At 37.4% G+C, this 23,835-nt stretch overlaps 2 protein-coding genes and 1 long non-coding RNA gene across 3 annotated transcripts; 1 reads left to right on the top strand and 2 right to left on the bottom strand.

Moving 5' to 3' along the window:
- Nucleotides 1–3,903: 3,903 nt before the first annotated feature.
- LOC109054593 (proline, histidine and glycine-rich protein 1-like) lies at nt 3,904–4,712 on the bottom strand. Its single transcript, XM_042769847.1, has 3 exons — nt 4,701–4,712; nt 4,312–4,611; nt 3,904–4,152 (listed from the first exon to the last, which is right to left on the bottom strand). The coding sequence occupies exons 2-3, from the start codon at nt 4,555–4,557 to the stop codon at nt 4,126–4,128; spliced, it is 273 nt and encodes a 90-aa protein (XP_042625781.1). The 5' UTR covers nt 4,558–4,611; nt 4,701–4,712; the 3' UTR covers nt 3,904–4,125.
- Nucleotides 4,713–5,873: 1,161 nt separating this feature from the next.
- On the bottom strand, nt 5,874–8,785 carry LOC109060327. The gene is made up of 4 exons (XR_006161609.1): nt 8,646–8,785; nt 6,383–6,481; nt 5,970–6,053; nt 5,874–5,891 (listed from the first exon to the last, which is right to left on the bottom strand). It is a non-coding gene; the product is annotated as an uncharacterized LOC109060327 (long non-coding RNA).
- A 1,770-nt stretch (nt 8,786–10,555) lies between these two features.
- ppp2r2cb (protein phosphatase 2, regulatory subunit B, gamma b) lies at nt 10,556–21,922 on the top strand. The gene is given in 11 exon segments (XM_042769849.1): nt 10,556–10,765; nt 11,193–11,291; nt 12,328–12,425; nt 16,750–16,891; nt 17,023–17,135; nt 17,210–17,407; nt 18,072–18,087; nt 19,042–19,167; nt 19,541–19,710; nt 20,993–21,084; nt 21,173–21,922. Coding segments are annotated over 10 exon segments (1,341 nt in total). The 5' UTR covers nt 10,556–10,765; nt 11,193–11,233; the 3' UTR covers nt 21,501–21,922.
- The last annotated feature ends 1,913 nt before the right edge of the window (nt 21,923–23,835 follow it).

Raw genomic sequence — 23,835 nt, 5'->3', positions numbered from 1 at the left:
TCGCATTGACCCACTTTAAAAAACCCAGATCGTGCCAGACTTTGTAAGAAATGGATTGGACAAGTATTTCATTCTAAATTTCTCAGTAAATCTAGAGGGGTGGCAATTATTATCAACAAATGTATACCATTTGATTCCGGTGGTAGATATGTTATTGTTTCAGGCCTTCTTTATGGTTAAACAGTGACTCTGGCTAATAAATATACACCAAATTACGACAATGGAAATTTTATTCAGAAAATATTTTCTTTACTCCCTGACCTTAAAGGGATGCTCCACCCCAAAATGAAAATTTTGTCATTAATCACTTACCCCCATGTCGTTCCAAACCCGTAAAAGCTTTGCTCGTCTTCGGAACACAGTTTAAGATATTTTGGATGAAAACCAGGAGGCCTGTGACTGTCCCATACACTGCCAAGTAAATAGCAGTGTCAAGGTCCATAAAAGGTATGAAAGTCATCGTCAGAATACTCCATCTGCCATCAGACGTGCAATCTGGGTTATATGAAGTGACGGGAACACTTTTTGTACGTGAAGAAAACAAAAATAACAACTTTATTCAATAAGTCCTTTGTCAACAGTCATCCGTGTCTCTCCATATCACCGTATGCTGTATGCTCTTCTGTATCATCCGCACCAAAAGGATGCACTGTTTCTAGGTGTATTTAGCTTTGATTTGAAAGAAAACAGCGCATCCTTGTGGTCGCAGATGACACAGAAGAGCATACGATTTGGCTCATGCAGCTTCTCCAGATCCTGGAATTTACAACAAAAAGAGACTCAAACTTCAATCTGATTTGAATATGTTATCAACCCATCAGGCTGAAAAGTTATTGCTGAAGGCTAAACATGCATTTGAGCATGGTGACAAGCCAAGTAAACTTCTTGCACTTGAGTTAAAGGAAAAGTCAGCTCAGAATTTAATTTCTAAGATTCGGTCCTCCGATGGCAATTTGATTACTGACCCTGTTAGTATTACTAAACATTTTTAAAGATTATTACTCTTTTGTTTTTTGTACAAGTCAGAACCCCCCATGGATAGGTCCCTCATGGAAAGTTTTTTTGAACCATTGCCCACACCTACAATAACGGACCTACAATAACTAGAGAAGAGCTAGAATTACCTTTTTCCACAGAGGAGATTGAGAGCAATTGAGAGTATGCAGAATGTCAAGACCCCTGGGCCGGATGGGTTCCCTGTTGAATTTTTTAAGAGGTTTTCTCAAACACTTAAAACGTCATTCCTAAACATGTAATAGGACTCCCTTAATAATGGCTGCCTGCCTCCAACCCTCCGTCAGTCTTGTAATATAATTTATTCCTCTAATTCTCACCCATCAGAGGCTCTTCTACTGCTTGAAGATCGGGTGGAATGGGATTACCTTTTCTATGTGCTACAAAAATTTGGTTTAGGCAATACGTTTATATGCTGGCTATAACTTTTGTATTCCTCCCCAGTATGCTACGTTCGGGCCAATGGAATATCCTCCTCTATTTTCCCCTTAAAACGTGGCACTAGACAAGGCTGCCCACATTCACCTTTGCTTTTTGCACTGGTTATTGAACCACTGGCAATTGCCATCCGTAGTGAGCAGGCTATACAGTGAATTAGGAGAGCTGATAGTGTTCATAAAATCTCATTATACGCCACTGATGTTCTACTCTATATCTCTGATCCAGCTGTTTCTTTGCCCGAAGCTCTGAGAATTATAAACTCCTTTAGCCTCTTCTCAGGCTATAAATTGAATATAAATAAAAGTGAGTTATATCCAATAAATTTTCCAGTTTCTGATTTACCAATGAGTACTTCACTGTTTAAAGTCTCTTCCCATAGTTTTAAATATTTAGGAGTAACAATTACATGTAAGTGTTTAGATTTATTCAAGGCTAATTTCACTACGCTCCTCCAACGAGTTCAGAAAGATTTTACTCGCTGGTCAGCTCTTCCCCTTTCATTGGCTGGACATGTGAGTTCAGTGAAGATACACGTTTTACCTTGATTCTGTATTTATTTCAGTGTGTCCCAATTTTTATACCCAAATCTTTCTTTAAGACTCTAAATCAACACATCTTTTATTTGGAATAAAGGACCAGCCAGAATTCGTAGAGAAATACTTCAGAAAACAAAGCTTGAGGGCGGGCTTGCCCTTCCTAATTTCTTTTTTTATACTAGGCAGCAAATATACATTCTACATTATTTTGGTTTCAAAGTCATTTTGTGCTCAGTGATTGGGTCCCGTCTTGGGTCAGTAATGAAGAGAGTTCCTGTTCCCCTGCCGCACTATTGTGTGGCTCTCTTACTGCCATCTCACGTTGCCCTTGTGATAATTCGATTGTCTGATTTTGGTCCCAATTTCGAATCCATTTTGGCCTTCAGCACTTACCAGTGGTTTCACCTTTAAACCGCAACCCTTTATTCCCCCCTTTTCACTTAATGACAAGGCATTTAATATTTGGCAGAGAGCAGGGATTTCAGCTGTCAATGATATTTACATTGCTAATGTTTTTTTCCTGCTTTTCTCAGTTGAAACAAAAATTCTCTCTCACTAGTGCACAATTTTTTAGATATTTGCAGCTCCGAAAATTTTCTTAAAAACTCATTCCCTGATTTTCCAAATCTTCCTCCAAAATCTTCGCTTGATCAGATTCTTGAAGTAGCCTTAGATAAAAAAGGGTGTGTTGTCTTGGCTATACAAGCTGATTTCTTCCATTTCCACTTCCTCTCTGTCTTTTATTAAACAACAATGGGAGTCGGATCTCTGCCTCACATTTAATGACAAGACTTGGAACCAGATCCTGTCCTGTGTGCATACCTCCTCTATTTGTGCACGTCATAGTCTTATCCAATTAAAATGTATTTACAGAATTTACTGGACAAATGTGAGGTTGGCAAAAATCAAGCCGGGTATTGATCCTCTCTGTGATCATTGCCCTCAGCCCCTTGTGGATTTAATACTTTTTTTTGGTTATGTCCATCCATAAACTTCTTACTAAAATAGTTTTTCTTTAGTGACAAAGAAACAGATCGAGCCTTGCCCTTTGGTTGCACTTTTTGGACTTCCTTCAAATGTCACTGGTTTATCTGGAAATACTGCGCAGACTTTTGCATTCTTAACATTATTAGCTCGACGGCACATTCTCCTGCTGTGGGAACAAAACTCCTCCATCTTTCGAGGACTGGATAAGAGATGTCATGAGCTTCATTCATTTGGAAAAAAATAGGTATACGTTAAAGGGCAACACTGGTATATTTTCGGAGATCTGGGATCCCTTCATTATTTATTTTTTTCTGAATATTTAATTAGTTATTATTTTTTATTAGAGTGTGTTTTAAGATGTTATTATGATCGTGGCCTGAATCTGGTTAGGAGTGTGTGATTATATGTGTGGATACTTACGTATGTATATGTATATACTTTAAAGATGTAAGGTTTTGCTTGTGGAGGTATATGCATAGCCTACATTTGATGAATGGTTTTGGTTTGATTATTTATTAAAAGGAGAGAGAAGATCTGAATATCCAGTTGCACAAATGCATTCACAAAACACTATAATATACAGCTGTGAGAAAAATGTTTGGAATAAATGAGTGTGAATGGCTGTCCTATGCAATCTGATACTCAACTAATTTATAATTTAGTTACAGTACATTTTTACTGATTTTATTAACTGAATAATAGAGCTGCTGAGGTTAATGAATAGTCAATTTATGACTTGATTGTGCAAACCACTTGTTTGAGTGATACAAATTTAAACATTTTTTTCTTTAAAAGTACACACTGAACACTGTTTGCTAGGATTTTAAAGGCTAAGTCTCAGTCTGTAAATGCTGGGCTGAATTAATCAAGTGAAATTTCCATTGTGCTGCCTACTGTGTTGAATTACAAAAAAACTGCACATAAATTAAGAAAACTGACAAACAAAAAACAATGTATTATGTATAATCATATCCAACAGAACATTATACATTTGGGTGAAAACAAAACGATCGAAACAAAGGACTCTGATGCGTGTTTCTCATCCATTTGATTTACACAAGTATCAGTTTTGGTTTTACATTCGCCATAATCCAACACCATAAATTGTGTAAACTTCAAACATTTCAATTTGCGTCTGAGATCTAGTTCATCTTCTGGTCTGTAAATCTTCATACTGCAATAAGAGAACACAGTCTGTCAGAGCTGTGCAGTATCACACTTGCAACAGGTTAGCAAGCAAAAATGATTTATGGGTTTTGATGTGTTTCAACAGTTTTTAAATATATTTTCTGATGTAGTAGGCCTACAGTTACTCATAAATGCTCATAATTACCTCATATGCTGGTGGAGGTGTTCTTGCAACTGGACCATAGTTTGGTGGTGGTGCATCTGAGAGTTTATCGTAGCTGGGTGGAGGTGTAGTTGGCACTGGACTGTAGATTGGTGGAGATGCATTTGGGAAAAGACCACAATTTGGCAGAGGAGCAGGTGTTACTAAGCCATGTGCTGCTGGCAGCATGTACATGACTGAACTAACCGGCTGGGCCACTGCAGAGGAGTCCGGCTGGCCCATCTGCATGATGTGGTTGGCAGGCAAATCTGTGGTCTCATAACTGATTATGACAGGGGTTGACTGAGAGAGAACCAACATGATGTTTGTTATACAAACTATTTTATCAGATTTTTTTTTTAAGCATGTTTTAATCTTTTGATAATGTTTACCTTTGGTCTGCAGCAACATTTTTTTTTTTTTGGATAATGTTTACCTTTGGATTGCAGCAACAGGAACAGGAGGTTACGGCAATAGCAAGAGAGAAGCTGAAGATCAGTATATCACAGGCGATAAGGACATAGGAGGTCACATTCGGAAAAATCTAATTAATAGAGATACAGTAATTATTAACTAAAATATAATCCAGGTGCTAGATCTAAATATACCAGTATAAAGGACAGATTAGGCACTGCTGTTGTACTGTTGTAGACTATCAATGTCAAACACTTATTTTTAAGTTTGGGGGGGGAAAAAGAAAGAGTAAATAATTTTAATCTAGAGGGTTGGGTAAAAATATAGATTTTTCTGTTTTAACCAATCACATGCATAGCGCACGGGAAAGCTCTTCCGCTTTACTATTAGTTACAACACAAAATAAACATACATGAACATCAGAGGATATGTTGAAAGATTTGGTACATGTTACTGAAATCCATATCATGTCTCATGTAATCGCTCAGTCAGGGTTTCAACTGGGGAAAGATGCCAATAAACAGCTTATAAACAATATATCACATAATGTTTACCTCAGAAATGTCAATGACCATAACTAGTTAGCCTTCTAGAAAAATATAGGCTACTCTAGAGAGGAACATTTTGAATAAAATATACTAGGCTATATAACAAAATATTGTAATTATAAAGTTAGTATTATAACTTAAGTGTTTGTATACAAATCAGTTAATTTTAACCTTCTGTATTATAGTAGTACCAACCAGCATTAGTCAAGAGCATTTTTTTTTAATGAGAAAATTTGCCATGTACTGTATGATATAGTATATCCAAATGAATCAATATCGAATCGCAAGCTTATGATTCAAAACTTAATCAAAATTTGTGTCACTACCCAGCACTACCAGACACACACACACACACACACACACACAGTAGGTCATGTAACAACTTACCAAAACAAAAAGAATGTGAGTTTGGAGGGAGAAAGCAGCTATTGCAAAATGTACATAGCTGAGCTTTTGTGAGATATTGACCTACAATACAAACAAACAATCAAATAAATAAAATTCCCCTTGTGTTTTTTTATTAATCATATTACTTCTTCTCAAGACAGTAAAGTTGATGATTGAATGAAGTTCCGCTAATGTTTGTATTCTTAAACATAGGCCTCTTGCAATTATAGTGGACTGTAGAACATAAACAAAACATAATTCAGTATTTGTTCACTGTATAATGTTGTACTGATATTGAAATGATTGACTTACAATGATTGGTGACCAGAGAAGATGAAAACTCTCATTATGGAGCGTCAAACCGAGTGCCAATAAGGCTATCAGTACTACCAAAATCTGTGAGACAAAAACATAAGATATAGTGTCTGTTTTTAATTCATACACTCTGAACATGGCAAGGCAAGAAGAAGAGTGGATCTAAATGCAGCTTATTTTATTTACCAAAATAACAAAGATTAACACAGGAGAAGACAGAAATGCAACAGCTTTACAAACAAACAAACCACACTTGACAGACAACGGAGAAAACTGAGTGCATTTAATACAGAGGTAAATGAGGACTTAAACAACAATGGAAACAACGGAAAAGAACGAAACATGGGAAAATAAGAGCATACACGCTAACAAGAACACAATCCAACACAGAATGCTACAAGTTTTTTTACCCCCAGAGCCAGTGGCTTGGTCTTCAGGAACTTGGAGATTTCATTCTGCTGTTGCTGGTATAATGGCGTGGTTATCATCACATCAGAGGGTTTTGGCATCTTTAAACATACAGAGAGAATCTTGTCTTTAAACGTCCTCTCTTTTCTATCAGACAAAGCTTATTGTGCCCAATTCTGAACCCTCGCCAGATTATTAGCCCCTAGGCTAGGCGCACAAGATGGCGTCGATGAGTTTCGGACGGCAACACAGGTGTGTGCTTTTCAACATGGTTATACAACAACCATTAGCTTCTTCATGTTTTATTGTCTCGTGTCCCGTAAGTGTTTAATTTTATTAAACGTTTTGTTTTATATAGCCTACTTTTTCTATATTTTTTCTATACTTTTTCTATAATATACTTAATCTACAGTGGGTATGGAAAGTATTCAGACCCTCTTAAATTTTTCACTCTTTGTTATATTGCAGCCATTTGTTAAAATCATTTAAGTTCTTTTTTTTCCTCATTAATGTACACACAGCACCCCATATTGACAGAAAAAACACAGAATTGTTGACATTTTTGCAGATTTATTAAAACAGCAGAAAAACTGAAATATCACATGGTCCTAAGTATTCAGAGCCTTTGCTGTGACACTCATATATTTAACTCAAGTGCTGTCCATTTCTTCTGATCATCCTTGAGATGGTTCTACACCTTCATTTGAGTCCAGCTGTGTTTGATTATACTGATTGGACTTGATTAGGAAAGCCACACACCTGTCTATATAAGACCTTACAGCTCACAGTGCATGTCAGAGCAAATGAGAATCATGAGGTCAAAGGAACTGCATGTCTTACTATAGGGAGATAAGAGGGTCTGTGTTACTTACTGTTGGAGAAAGCGTAATGGTCAACTTGGATCACGTGTGCCTTAATACATTAAAGCCTTGATGTCATTGAATTTCAGTCAGAATTAAGCGACACTCAATCGCCGTTTATGAATACTGCAGGAATGAATGAGAAATGCCGTAAGCTGTATCCCAACTGTTGCAAAAAGTCAGTGACTTTTCTTATAAAACAGCATTTTTTTTTCAGTGGAAACTCTGAAAATAGTTCAATCCAAAAGTATTGCTTAGTGTAAAACATGTTGGAGATTAGCCAATAGGCTGTCGATTCATTAAATGATAAGCTGTTTCCTCTAAAAAGCTGTTTATTGAGCGTAGTGAAGACTCTCCTCCATTGACATCCATTAAAAAAAACAGCCTCTGGTCGAAGGGTCAATATTCGAAGGGTCAACTTGACATCATTCACCATAACAGCCGATGATCTGCGAACCCTCGAGTATGGTGGCTGAGAGAGCTCAACGTATTGTTGTTTAAGAACTAACTAACAAGTTACCAATCTTTCAAAACTTTTTCTTTCAAAACAGGATTTTGGCATCTTTGAATATTCATTGATTATTATGGTGAATGAAGTCAAGTTGACCGTTAAAGAGGGTGGACTCGTCTACGTGCTTGGTGCAGTCAAATGGGGCATCTACCTATACATATCTATGCATGCCAAACTCGAAAACCGGAAGTGTCACCGGATGTGCCACTACCCTTATGAAAATTAACCATGGTTTTACCACAAATAAAACCAAAAACACCAGTGGCTTCCATACGTCAGTGTTAATATGCTACTGTCAGCTTGGCTCTCAAGAGTCACGATGGCTACAGAATGCAAGCTTATGGTTTAGACTCATCAATCCACTCAGACACTTTGATCTTGTAAATGAACAGCTTACAAAAAGACTCAAATGTCTACATGACATTTAAGGTCTGTTTTAGCCAACAATCAGTATTTCTCAGTTATAATAATTAAGTAATTTTTATGTGGTTATATTTAGTGTAAATTTATCTGTTCAGTCCCTAAACTGGATATTTGCGGCTGACTTTGCTTATAGTTCCAATCAAGAAGTCTTGTAGAATCGACCATTCCATCTCTAAACAACAGTCAGTAGTACTGAATAAATTAGTATTGCTAAACTAATCACCTGAGTGAATGATTCAATAACGCATTTACAGAGACAGTCATTTGACACTATAAAAACATAGGTAGTCTAAACAGTGTTGTACCCCACATGTCTGTTTCCTCTGCCAGCCCTACACGATCTTTACAACTAATCCTAAAGGAGTGTAGTGCTCAAATGTCATTCTAGAGCTATCAGGCTGTATGTAGGCCCTAAAGGGAAAAAATATCTGAGCAAATTAATCAAAATGTTGATAAAACTGCATGCTTTACCTAGAGTTGGTGTTACGCTCCTGTCTCCGATCTTCTTATTTTCACTTTCATCTAGAAGGCTTGTCTGTGTGAAAAGAGACTCCTCCCCTCCAGCCAGTAAATGAAACTCATGCAGCAAACATGTCTGAAACAGCACAAAATAAAGTTAGTTTAGAATGTTTATTAAAATTTAATAACATTTATTTTTCTGTAAGTTTTTTCTTACATCAGTTACAAGCTAATATATTAGTATATAAGTATCAGCAATCCAAGTACACTGTGTGTGTGTGTAGTTATAGTTATAGTTATTGTTATGCTATCTGTGCAGGGCAGGAAGTGATTTGACTCTATGCACAACCCACACAAAGCCAAAAGTGTAATGATCCAATATGCACCATATAGCTTACAGTAACAGAAAGGCAAGCTTCTTCTGCTGCTGGTGGCTTCTTCTCACTTGTGCCTCTGATAATCCCTCCCTGCACAGATTTTTCTTCATCGTCGCTGATCCCATCCAGCACAGAGTCAGCCGGCTCCACCATGGCTCCCTGCCCCATTGGCTCCACCTGGGATAGACATCCTCACAGCTGGCTTGTACTCTGGCTCCACCTCAGGGGCTTGTCGCTGCAGCTCCACCTAGGGCACTGAATCCTGTGGTGTCCTCAGGTCCCGCCATTGCCTCAGCTTTGCCTGGGACTCCACATCTCTCGACTCCATCACTGGCAGTCGGGACACTAACTCCACCCTGATTCCTCCGACCTTCAATTCCACTGTGTGCCTTTGCACTACCCGTGCTCTGGGCTTCCACCTGCTTCATCCTGTCATCTCCTCCTCCGTGGTTCCTCCCACCATCAGCTCCTCCATCGTTCTTCCCTCCATTTGTCTACTATTTTGGTTTGTTATTCCAGCTGCTCCGCCGTGGTGGTTTCCAACCCTGACTGCTCCACTTTGGTACCCTGCACCAGTCCTGTCTCCTTGCCCTGATACTCCTCCTAGACCTGGCCCTCTATCCTTCCCCTGGTCTGCCTCTGTTCCACCAACCTCCTGAACGGTTCTATCACAAAATATCTGTGTTTCTGTCCATGGACCGCTATTCTGATATTCTTTTGTCCTGTTTTGCCTGTGTTCAGTTCCAATGTGTTTAGTTCCTGTTTCCTTGGTTGCCATAATTATTAATCTCACCTGTCTCTCTTTACCACTGTGTATTTATTCCCTCAGTTTCTTCAGTTCTGTGCCCGGTATTGGTTGTGCGCAGTGTGCCGTTTCACTTGTGTTTTAGCTTATTGGATTACCTGAGTTTAATAAACTATGCTATTAATTTCTAACTTCACCTATTTTCTACATTAAAGTCAATTTTGGTCAAATCTGTTAGAGACAAAAGGTACACAAAAAGAACTCTAAAAGCTGTTCTTTATGTGCATTTTGTCTATCTTCAGAATATTCATGAGGTTTCTCACATCTTTATGTAACCGTTGCAATGCCTCATGTTTCTTCCCAGACTCATGCTCTGCTCTCACAGACAGATGCGGTTACTAGGCAACCACTCTTGAAGCTGTATCAGTATGAGGCTGGAGTGGGGGGTTGCTGCTCAATGTGATGATGAGCTGCTCTCCCATTGGCCACAACTCCCTGACCAGTTACTCAATTGGATGAGAGTACGTCACTCAGCATCCCTCTCTGTGATATGCTTTGGAGGAGGAGTCTATGCAGCAGAATAGATAGAATTTTACCCCTCCCTCATTCTTTTGCACAAACATCAGTATGCCTACGCACAAGTCCAGCTGTCCTGTGTTTACCTCTGATATCAGGAAAACCCAACAGGAATGAATTGACCGGTAGAGTTTTTTTTGTGTAGATGTATGTATGCTTAGGCAAGAGTTTATGTTTTTTCTTCAGCATTTTTTGTGGAGTTTATATTGTGTAGAGTGTCATCAGCCTCTTCGTGTGGACTTACTGCTCATAAACCCCATGACGCTTTGCAGCAGACCTTCATGCTGATGGCTGAAAAATGGATGGTGTGCTGCTCATCCATCAGACAAACACGCACCTTCACAGACACCTTTTGTACAAACCATCACAGCAATGGAACTGAATGAATATATCAGCAACTGAACACGATTGTTAGCACAGCAATGTGACAGAAGGTAAAAGAGTGTTTTTCTAAGTATGTCTTGTTATTCATTTGAATTTTCCTTTTCGTTCATGCTGTCTGAATGTTTACATGCATAAATGTGCTTTGTGGTCACTCTTTAATGGCGTTCATGCTGTCTGAATGTTTACATGCATAAATGTGCTTTGTGGTCACTCTTTAATGGCTTAACCGATAATCTTATGTTTATATTGATATAGAACAAGATTAAATCCACTAATCTCTAATCTAGGCCCGCATTAACACACCAAAACAGATCTGGATGATCGTGTTTGTCTCTGCTGGCATTCATGTGACCTGCATGTTTGAATATCAGCATCTGGAATCGTTCCAACAGAGGAGAGACACCAAAACACCGGTAGCTTATTGTAACCCTTCCACACAGATTTTAAGTCTCATCATGAGACTCCGCCTCTTTGCAGGATTGGTAGAGCTGCAGCCCCGCCCTTGGTTCTGTCCCAGAATGCTGAGCCCAGTTCTCTGTTCCGATCTCGCAGCCTTGGAGCCAGAGTACACAGAGGGTAACACACACACACACACAATCACATGCTACTATCTCTCACAGTAGCTACACTGTCAATCAAAAATTTTGTACACACTTGACTGAATTTGTTTCTTGTAAGTCTTTGCTGAAAAGCTTGAAATTAGGTTTGTAGACAATGATAAACATCTTTATATGAAGCAGTCGTATAAAGTGGGAAGTGGGAACTACTTCAAATACTGTTTACAAGCATCCCATGATGCACCTCGTGACATTTTGTGAGATAGCAAGTGTGCAGCAGTGTTATTTTAATATCTGATACAATTATAGTTTTTAATAGTTTGAATTATTATTTTTATTTTTATTGCAATTTCCGTTTAATTTTATTTCCGATGTTAGTGATTTTGTTGTTTTTGTCATTTTTATTTATTTTATTTTTTTCAGTTTTGTTATTAGTAATTTTAGTACATAACGTTAAACTAAATAAAAATGAGAAATGCTTCCATCCTAGCTGATTTTTTTTATTTCCATTAATGTTGATTTTATTTCAAATAACTATTTATTTATTTATTATTATATTTATATATATATATATATATATATATATATATATTGTATTAGTTTCAGTTAACTAAAATAACCCTGGTGTAAGACAAAGATCTATAAAAAGAAAGTCAAATGATCATTCTGATTTAACAATTTGATTAATACCTAATTTCCATATTTTCATTTGTGCTAATTCATAGTTTTGATGCCTTTCCCATTATCTTAAAATGTGAAAATTAGTCATAATAAAAAAAAATTGAAAACTCCAAACTTTTGACTAGCAATGGAACAAGACAGAGACGCTCTTTGACCTTTGTATTTGTGTTCACAAACAAAGTGAATGTGCACGCCGTGGCATTAATGCTGTTTTTGGATCCATATTCGAATACAAATATTGCATTAGTTTACTTTGGCAAAGCAGTGTTTGACTGAGGCCCATCTGATCTTAAACAATAAATAGAGGCCTATGCAAGTTTTTGCCAAAACAAAGAGTTCAATCTATTTCTTTTTCAATCTTGTCTGTGATCCAGCTGATGTCATCTCTACGGTGGAGTTCAACCAGACTGGAGAGTTCTTGGCCACAGGAGATAAGGGTGGGAGGGTCGTCATCTTTCAGAGAGAACCACAGGTCAGACACATCGCCGACAAACACATTTTTTATGTTTCCCTTTTTCGCAAACTTCCTATTGAAACAGGAAGCTAAATGGGTCAAACTGAAGCATTTTTTTCAGTCAGTAACTTTCAGTTTACATCAGTAACACCATTATATTCTTGCTGTTGTGAGTTGAAGGCAGGTGATGTTTATAATACAGTGGGAGGAGACATTATCATTCTAGAGAATATTTTATTAGACAAAACTTTCTAAAGATAGATGAATGATACAAGAGCCGACTAAATGACTTGTAAAATCATTCTTATGTTTTATTTCCCAACCCTGACGGCTTCCACTTTGGTACCTCACCAGTCCTGTCTCCTTGCCCCTGATACTCCTCCCTAACACCTGTCCCTCTATTCCTCCCCTGGTCTGCTGGCATCTGTTCCACCAAACCTCCTGAACGTTTTCATCACAAAATATCTGTGTTTGTGTCCATGGACCGCTATTCTGATATTCTTTTGTCCTGTTTTGTTTTGCCTGTGTTCAGTTCCAATGTGTTTAGTTCCTGTTTCCCCCTTGGTTGCCATAATGATTCATCTCACCTGTCTCTCTTTACCACTGTGTATTTATTCCCTCAGTTTTTTCTTCGTCAATTCTGTGCCCGGTAATTGGTTGTGCGCTGTGTGTGCCGTGTTCACTTGTGTTTTTTAGCTTATTGGATTACCTGAAGTTTGAGATAAAACTATGCTATTTAATTTCTAACTTCACCTATTTTCTACATTAAAGTCAATTTTGGTCAAATCTGTTAGAGACAAAAGGTACACAAAAAGAACTCTAAAAGCTGTTCTTTATGTGCATTTTGTCTATCTACAGAATATTCTTGAGGTTTCTCACATCCTTTATGTAACCGTTGCAATGCCTCATGTTTCTTCCCAGACTCATGCTCTCTCACAGACAGATGCGGTTACCAAGCAACCGCTCTTGTAGCTGTATCAGTATCAGAGGTTGGAGTGGGGGGTTGCTGCTCAATGTGATGCTGAGCCGCTCTCTCATTGGCCACAACTCCCTGACCAGCGACACGATTGGACGAGAGCATGTCACTCAGCATCTCTGTGTCTCCCTCTCTGTGATATGCTTTGGAGGAGGAGTCTATGCAGCAGAACAGGCAGAATTTTACCCCTCCCTCATTCTTTTGCACAAACATCAGTATGCCTACGCACAAGTCCAGCTGTCATGTGTTTACCTCTGATTTCAGGAAAACCCAACAGGAATGAATTGACCGGTAGAGTCCTCCGGGTGTAGATGCATCCAAACTGAGGCAAGACATTCTGTTTTTTCTTCAGCATTTTTTGTGGAGTTTATATTGTGTAGAGTGTCATCAGCCTCTTCGTGTGGGCTTACCGCTCATAAATCCCATGACGCTTTGCAGCAGACCTGATGGATGAAAAATGGATGGGGTGTTGCTCATCCATCAAACAAACCTTCACAGACACCTTTTGTACAAACCAACACAGCAATGGAACTAAATGAATATATCAGCATCTGAACACAACTGTTAGCACAGCGATGTGACAGAAGGTAAAAGAGTGTTTTTTGTAAGTACGTCTTGTCTTCCATTTGAACTTTCCTTTTTGTTCATGCTGTCTGGATGTTTACATGCATAAATGTGCTTTGTGATCCTCTTTAATGGCCATTTAATGCTTATGGACCAGATGGAGATTTGTTTATATGTGTGGCAGATCTGGGATTCCCCCACCCGATAATCTTATGTTTATATTGATATAGAACAAGATTAAATCCACTAATCTCTAATCTAGGCCCGCATTAACACACCAAAACAGATCTGGATGATCGTGTTTGTCTCTGCTGGCATTCATGTGACCTGCATGTTTGAATATCAGCATCTGGAATCGTTCCAACAGAGGAGAGACACCAAAACACCGGTAGCTTATTGTTATTTTTGCAGAAATATTTTAACGGTATTCATGAGACTCCGCCTCTTTGCAGGATTGGCAGAGGTGCAGCCCCGCCCTTGGTTTCGTCCCAGAATGCTGAGCCCGGTTCTCTGTTCAGATCTCGCAGCCTTGGAGCCAGAGTACACAGAGGGTAACACACACACACACACACGTTCCGATCTCGCAGCCTTGGAGCCAGAGTACACAGAGGGTAACACACACACACACACACGCTACAAGACTGAATTTGTTTCTTGTAAGTCTTTGCTGAAAAGCTTGAAATTAGGTTTGTAGACAATGATAAACATCTTTATATGAAGCAGTCGTATAAAGTGGGAAGTGGGAACTACTTCAAAATACTGTTTACAAGCATCCCATGATGCACCTCGTGATATTTTGTGAGATAGCAAGTGTGCAGCAGTGTTATTTTAATATCTGATACAATTATAGTTTTTAATAGTTTGAATTATTATTATTTTTATTTTAATTGCAATTTCCGTTTAATTTTATTTCCGATGTTAGTGATTTTGTTGTTTTTGTCATTTTTATTTTATTTTATTTTCAGTTTTGTTATTAGTAATTTTAGTACATAACGTTAAACTAAATAAAAATGAGAAATGCTTCCGTCCTAGCTGATTTTTTTTATTTCCATTAATGTTGATTTTATTTCAAATAATTTAGTGTACCTATTTATTCTATAATATAATATTTATATATTTTATTTTAATATATAATTATATATATATATATATTGTATTAGTTTCAGTTAACTAAAATAACCCTGGTGTAAGACAAAGATCTATAAAAAGAAAGTCAAATGATCATTCTGATTTAACAATTTGATTAATACCTAATTTCCATATTTTCATTTGTGCTAATTCATAGTTTTGATGCCTTTCCCATTATCTTAAAATGTGAAAATTAGTCATAATAAAAAAAAATTGAAAACTCCAAACTTTTGACTAGCAATGGAACAAGACAGAGACGCTCTTTGACCTTTGTATTTGTGTTCACAAACAAAGTGAATGTGCACGTGGTGGCCGCCTTTGTGTTTTTGGTTTCATATTTTTTTGATAATTTTTCATTTGTTTATTTTGGCTTAGCGTTTTCTTTTGCATTTATGTTTTTTTTGCTTCTGATCTCACATATTGCTGCAAGTTTTTGCCAAAACAAAAAGTTTAAATCTATTTCTTTTTCAATCTTGTCTGTGATCCAGCGGATGTCATCTCTACGGTGGAGTTCAACCAGAGCGGAGAGTTCTTGGCCACGGGTGACAGGGGTGGGAGAGTTGTCATCTTTCAGAGAGAACCACAGGTCAGACAAATCTCTGACTAACACATTTTTTATGTTCCCTTTTTCACAAACTTCCTATTGAAACTAGTAAGCTAAATGGGTCAAACTGAAGCATTTTTTACTTTCTTTCTTTCTTTCTTTCTTTCTTTCTTTCTTTCTTTCTTTCAGTCAGTAACTTTCAGCTTACATCACAGTAACACCATTATATTCTTGTTGTTTTTATTTTAAGGTGGGTTTTGTTTTTCTCATTCTTGAGAATATTTTATTAGACAAAACTTTCTAAAGATAGATGAATGATACAAAGCCGACCAGAAGACTTGGATGATGTAAGAGCACAATGACAGTTTATGTTGCCTGGTTTTAAATGACTACACTGTAAAATTTTACAAATGATTTACACTGAAATTCATTCCCCTCATGTTTTAACAATGAGGCCCAATGCATGTTGAATGTGCATATGATGTTTAAGCTTATTTTGTTAACTTTTTGCATTCAGATGATCTATAAGAGGGCAAAACCATAATGCTTTGATTTAGATTCATGCATTGGGCCTTTTATTATAATTAAATTATTTTATATATTTTAATTTTATATTATTTTTATTTTAGTATATACATTATATTTAATAAAAAAATTTTTAATATGATAATATTTACATAGTTGAACTTATTATTACAATATTTACTCAAATATCTTAATACAGGAAGTAAGCAGCAAAATTAAGATAAAAACAAATCATGGACCCTGTTCACAGACTGTAATGATGCTGTTATTAACATTGTGAATATAAAAATATTAAAGTGCATTTATAAAACTATACTTTGTGTTATATTACCTTTAAAATTAAATTACATAAAACAAGTTAAAGCCACCTCGTGAGAATTTCTAACACTGTCTACTGAGAGAGGGACGGCAAATTTGAAACCGTTCTCTCTTCTGACTAATTAAATCAATCTCTCTGTATTTTTTCCCCTCTTTTTGAAGAGTCATAGAAATGCTATTTCAATTTTTTTTTCTGTTGGTGCAAATGGGAATTAATTGTGTAATTAATTAATTCATTCATGAAAAAAAAGTCACTACTTTCTGTTATCTTGTCCCCTCTCTTTTAGGGAGAATATAATGTTTACAGTACATTTCAGAGTCATGAGCCTGAGTTCGATTACCTGAAAAGTTTGGAGATTGAAGAGAAAATCAATAAGATTCGCTGGCTGCCTCCGCATAACCCCGCCCACTTCCTCCTCACCACCAATGGTAAGAGCTGAAACGCTTGCTAACATCCTTACGCATACGCTTGAAACTTTATATAACACAATGCCAAAACACAGTGCTGTTTCTTTGTACTGTTTCTTTAAGAATAACATACTTTTTGTACTTCTTTCCAGACAAGACCATAAAGCTGTGGAAGGTGAGTGAGCGAGATAAGCGAGCAGAAGGCTATAATCTGAGAGATGAGGAGGGCAGACTGAAGGACCTCTCTACGGTCACCACTCTACAGGTGTGTTGCATTTCTCCTTCTGTTTTCTTCTCTGTTAATACTTGTTTCCTGATGTGAGTTACTGCATTGTCCAGGTCCCTGTCCTGCGGCCGATGGATCTCCTGGTGGAGGCGTCCCCACGGCGTGTTTTTGCTAACGGACATGCATATCACATCAACTCCATCAGTGTCAACAGTGACTGTGAGACGTACCTGTCTGCCGACGATCTGAGAATTAACCTGTGGCATCTCAACATCACTGACCGCAGCTTCAGTATCCTCATGCGTCATATTGTAATATATGACTGCAGATTGAGTTTAGTGGTTTTTTGTTTAGTAAGTTTAAAGTTTGGGTTTTTGTTTTCTGAGAATTGATATTTGAAATCACCAAAACAATCACACCCCATCTTGCCTTTTACGAATTTACGAACACACTATTCAACACAGGCACCTCCCACATCACTACTGGACACGCCCCTTACTGGTGATTGGCTACAAGTCCGATCCACTTTCAACAGCGTTTCTCAGAAAGGGCTTACTGCACCTTTAAGCAAAACTAGATTCTGAAAATGTAATGCTAGAGTGTTTTGGGTGGTTACCAGGGCATTGCTATACAGTTGCTTTTAGTGGCTTTTAACATGTTGGGCACCAGACAACATCTTTTCAGAAGGAATACAGAAGAAAACTTCTTGCTAAGATACTTTTTTGTTAATAATGAAGGCCAGTTTACACATAAAGTCATAACTATGATGATAGCTATAACCATATATAGATTCCTCATTAGCATCTGTTTCTATGGGCTGCTATATATAAGCCGTCCACCATACTGAACCAGTCAAAGCCGTAAACAGTTAAGAGCAAGTTGACTCTGTGTGTGCAACCGTAGTTGCATGCATGTATGATTTTCTGTATGTGCAGACTTCAGTGGATGATTTTGCTACGCTAAAACAACATTAAGAATTTAGAAGTTTTAAGTTTGTGTATTTTTAATATGTACAAAAACACACATTCTCACCTGTGAAAGGTTATCCCATTTCTTCTGAATTTAAGTCCAGGTGGTTTTTACAACCAGAGGCTGCGCAATATTGAGGCTTCTTGGAAAACTCATGAATTTTTATTGTGAGTGACAACATGTTGACCGATGCATCAATGTGTCTGGAGCAGTTGAATGTAGACTCTATGTATAGATATCTATGGCTTTATTACAAACCATTGCATGATAACGTTCTGTTTATTTTGTGAGTGGATGGTAGCGTTCTGTTTATTCTAAGCACTTGCTTTTTTTGATCAGTTGCTTTAAATGCACGGGTTTTTTTGTTTTTTGTTTTTGTTAATCGTCTGTGGAGATTATTCTGATACTGATTTTAACGAAAAAATTTTTTTTTGTTTTAATCTTAATACAGTAATGTGGATCTCTATTCTCATAGAATTAGAATGGTTATTAAAACTTTATAGTCATAGTGATTGTTACCGTTATAGTTATAATTCTTGGTGTGAACAGGCCTTAATTATGGAATCCCGTTCCTACCACTGAATAAAAAATAAAACAAGGTAATTGCGACTTTTTATCTCATAGTTCTGATTTTTTTCTTGCAATTGCGAGATTATTTCACGCAATTCAGTTTTTGCAAGATAAAAGTGATATAAACTCGCAATTGTGAGTTATAAAGTCAGAATTGTGAGATAAAAAGTTGCAATACCATTGTTTTGTTCAGTGGCAGACACAGTGAAAGCACGTAAAAGTCAAATTGATTCTAATTGTCTGTCAATGTTTTTATCATTCATCAGCTGGAAAAAAATGGCTCTGAAAAAGATTCTAAATGTATATTTTCTCTATAAGTGGTGATATAGTTTTTAATAGTGTTTGTTATTAAGTGTGTTTGTTTGGTTTATTGTGTGTTTTTATCTAGGATATTTTGGGTTTGTAGGTGGAGTGATTGGGGTGGCTGAGTTTGGTGATCATTGTTGTTGAGTTTTAGCCTTCAGCAGCAGCACAGGAACCACACGCCTCTGTGACATGAGAGCCCGCGCACTCTGTGACCAGCATGCCAAACGTGAGCCACGCATACAATACAAGATGATACCTCCAAGCAGGACATTTTCCTGGATGAACATACTTTGTTGGTCTTGAAACAACATTCCTGTCATGCATTACCATTAACTACCCCTGAAATCAGAGTGTTGTTCCAAGACTTACCAGGATGTTGATTCATTAACATATCCACTAAAACACCCACAGCACAAGTGTTTTCAGAAGTCTGGGTGTATGTTAAATCACTGAAACTTTTGGGATTTGGAACCCAATTTAACATTGTCAGTATTTAATGTAAGGTGGTTTACTTGTTATAGTGTCAATATCCCAACACTTTATATTAAATGAAGTGTTTTATATTGTAATGCCATGTGTGTGTGTGTAATCTCCATTAGTGTTTGAAGAAGCAGTGGATCCATCCCGCCGATCCTTCTTCTCCGAGATCGTTTCCTCGGTGTCAGATGTGAAGTTCAGTCACAGCGGCCGCTACCTGCTCACTAGAGATTACCTCACCGTTAAAGTCTGGGACCTCAACATGGAAAATAAACCACTGGAAACGTACCAGGTGTCTCATCTACTCACTCATTCTCTCAGTTATTTTCTGGGAGTTCAAGGTGTATCAGTGCATATGAAGCGGGTTTGGCCTCACTATTATATACTGTGTTTCTTGGACAGCCACGATGGCAGTACCATGGTATTACCAGTGTTTTTTAATTCTGAGACCCCTTCCTGTAAAAACAGAAATATGTATAATACTATGAAGAGGAAATCATGTTTGCAACATTAAATAGACTTTTATATATTTATTACACTAAAGCCAAATTAATCATTAAAATATGTGGAAAATATTTACTTTGAATTAAATTTAAAGTCTCTGCCTTCTATTAAGAATACATACATACATACATACATACTAAATTTAAAGTCTCTGCCTTCTATTAAGAATACATACATACATACATACATACAAGCTAAAACTTAAATCAAAAATATTTCCCCCCCCCAAAAAAAAAAATACCAAAAATAAAAGTTAAATAGTAAAAATTATTCAGTTATACCAATGTTTTTTATTGATAAATAAAGATAAATTTTATATATAATATTTTTTAATAATTGAAATGAATTTAAAATAAAAGTAAATCTAAATATAACATGAAAATCTAACAGAAATAAAATGAGTTTAAGTACTAAAATGACTGAAACTAAAATGAAAATAAATTAAAGATAAATAGAAATAATTATAACAATAGAATTACTAAAATAAAAACAGCAACAAATTGCTAAAAACTTGAAAATGAAATGAAAATATAAAAATAACAGCTAGTTAAAATATTAAATACTATAATCGTATATAAATAAAATTAAAATACAGCCATAAGCACATTATATAATATAAAATTAATTAGGAATACGATAGATTTTGGTAATTTTTTTACATTTATATTATTATTGTCCTATTTTATTTTTACTAGTGATTATATTTCTGATTCTTCTGTATTTTAGAGTAAAATCTTCTTAAAATAACTATAATTACCCAGGTCTTAAAGCGTTTGAAACCTGGTAATTGCTGTTTTATATATATTATTGCATTTTTGGGGGGCCCCTTGGAGGACTGTACAATATAAATAAATAAATAAAAATTTCAGGCAATAGTGAGGGGGGCAGCAATAATTTTTTTTAATTATTGGGTTTTTTTGCTACAAGCAACATTCCTGTTATATGGTTATGTATAAATATAAAGAAGCTTGAATACATGTATCATGTACTAAACGTGACTAACCTTAACGCTAATGTTTTTGTACTGCATTCTCTTGCTCTTTCTGTCTCATGTTCGCTTGTGTTTTTAGGTCCACGACTACTTGCGAACCAAATTGTGCTCTTTGTATGAAAGCGATTGTATTTTTGACAAGTTTGAATGTGCCTGGAATGGAACGGACAGGTGAGGCTGATAACCCTCAAAACATCACCTTTGACCTTTGAAATTTAACCCGCATCTGCATCTGTTCCCTCTCAATCCATCTCTGCAGCGTGATCATGACAGGCGCTTACAACAACTACTTCCGAATGTTTGACCGGGCGAGTCTGCGTGACGTGACTCTGGAGGCCAGTCGGGAGGTGTGCAAGCGGAGGGCGGTCCTGCAGCCGCGCCGGGTGTGCGTGGGCAAGAAACGAAAAGAGACGGACGTAAGCGTGGACAGTCTGGACTTCAGGAAGAAAATCCTCCATACCGCCTGGCATCCCAAAGAAAACATCATCGCCATCGCAGCCAGCAACAACCTGTACATTTTTCAGGACAGAATGGCGCCGAACGGACATCACAACACGCCGGAAATACAGAGTGCGCCTCCCAAGTAGAAGACGCAGGCCAAATCAGACGTTCTTCAGTATGGTGCAACACATGCTAAATTCACTTAATTTTCCGACCCTTTATGACCACATTTCCAATCTGGATTCAGTGTCGCCAGCATCAGAACAATCTCAAGAACTATTATGAACATATATGACCCCGAAAATCGAATGATACAAACTATAACTGTGGTCCTGAATGAGAATGTTTTGCTCAGATTCAGTGCTATCGCATGGCATGCCGTATGAACACTTGGGTTAGATAATGTTCACGTGATTCAGATCGCACATGCATGTTTACAAAGCTGTCTGCTCATGAACAGGGCTTATTTAACAATGATGATTGTAAACGAATCAGAGCCTTTACGATGCTTTATAATGCTCTGCAGTGCTTGTTTAGAGTTAATGTCTGTTCGTTCTTCTCAGGCTTTATTTTTGTTGGTTTTGAGTGATTGTTTAGGGTTTTTTTATCGTGCGTTCATTCGTTTTCTTTGGTTTGACAAACTGCTCAGGTCCAGAACAAGCAGAGGACAGGATGTGGGAATTATGGAGGTCTGCTGAGAGACATTGCTGGAAGGAAAACCGCATGTGCAGGGATCAGTTTCAGTGCTGAGTCATCACCTCCCCCCCCACCTCAATGTGTATAGAACATTACCAATTCAACACTTCTGATCACTTAATTACAGGCGCTTGCTAGCTTGTGCACTGGTTTAATGATTTTATCTAAGTGTTAAAGAAATGAAAAAGAATTTCCCACCCTCATGTCATTCCAAATCTATTTGATTTTCTTCCTTATTGTGTAAAAAAAAATTAATGAAAACGTACAGTAGCTCTTCAGTATATAACAGTTATGAGACAGACAATAAGTAATGTAGTTTGTCTTTGATGACGTCAAACTAAGGCTACGTTTACATGACAACGTTGTATTCAAAAGCGGAAACGTTTTTCCCTTGCGTTTTTAAAAAGTTTCACGTATACCCGACAACATTTTCAAACGATTTGCATTTACACATATCCGCGAAAACGGCCAAAAATGCTGTGTTATGTATGTCAGGCCAGTAGTTGGCGCTGTCACCTTGTTCGTAAACAGTACCTGTAGGGAAGTGATTGATACGTAACTGCGTGACCTCTCTGTACAGAAATTCATGTGTTATGTATGTCAGGCCAGTAGTTGGCGCTGTCACCAGCGTAGCATCTTTAAAAGATTATGAAAAATCAAAAATAAAAATAGCATGCATGGTATTTCGCAGTTTCACTTGTACCAAGAACAGTTTTGTGTGACATTTGAATTTCGCATCATGAATACGTGTGAAAAAGATTGCGATGTGCTGGGTACTGTCTCTGTTCAGGCATCGAAAGCATGCTTATTTTGTGAGTAGCGAGCGTAGCAGAAAGATTATAAAAATCAAATTTCGATAGCCATGGTCGCAAAAGACACAGGAACATCCGTAATGAATTTGTTGTGATAACTAAAAAAAAAATTGCGATGTGCCTGATGTCTTATCGGCTATCCGAAAGCCTTATATTGTGAGAGAGAGAGAGCGTCCAAAAACTTTTTGCATGCAAAAGACAAAGTCTTGTGTGATTGAGGGAAACCTTGGTGCCCTTGTTTAACCTAAACCCTTGCAGCAGCGTCCAGCCCTTTTAACAAACTCTTGAGCAGCTGTTGTGTATGTTTGTTCGCACTTGCCTTTAAAATCGCCACTTAGGCCCTGTCACAATGGAACACTTCATGTGCACTTTCACTCTATAAACGGCTGCCGTGTGTGTGTGTCCATAAGTCCATGAGACAGTAGGGTGTCCCATTCGTCATTTTAACGTTCAAAAGGGTGCTCGCGAGCGCCCCGTTTGCGAGTTATGTGCCCTCGATCGGCGCATTTGCCGAGTCCACACTGCGAGCTCTGCAGCAGACTTCTACCCGACAGTAAAAGCGGCATAACATCACGAAAGTGCAGAGTCAGAAGAAGACCGTGAGGGTTTAAGGTGCCATTTGGGACGGGGCCTTACTGCGCATGTCTGCATACCTAACACGTACTACGCACACGCATGACCTCACCTTTTTCAAAGATTCCCATATTAGGTATTTACATGAAAACGATAACAGTAAATAAAAATATGGGGTTTCAGCCCGAAAGTGCTGTTGTCGTGTAAACAAACAGGCAAAAGGCATAAAAGTTTCCCATTTTTGGCTGAAAACATTGTTGTGTAAACAGCCCCTAAGTGTTAATGAGATTTTAACGCTATAGTGGAAGGAGAATTTTTTTTTTGCAAACTTAAATTTGCGATGAAATGGAAGTAGCGACAGATGTATATTTGAGTGAAACAGATTATTAAACAACCGATC

Source organism: Cyprinus carpio, chromosome A14 (assembly GCF_018340385.1).
Source record: "Cyprinus carpio isolate SPL01 chromosome A14, ASM1834038v1, whole genome shotgun sequence".
Lineage (NCBI taxonomy): Eukaryota > Metazoa > Chordata > Actinopteri > Cypriniformes > Cyprinidae > Cyprinus > Cyprinus carpio.
The sequence above is the reverse complement of the archived record's forward strand: the minus strand, read 5'-3'. Positions and strand labels throughout refer to the sequence as shown.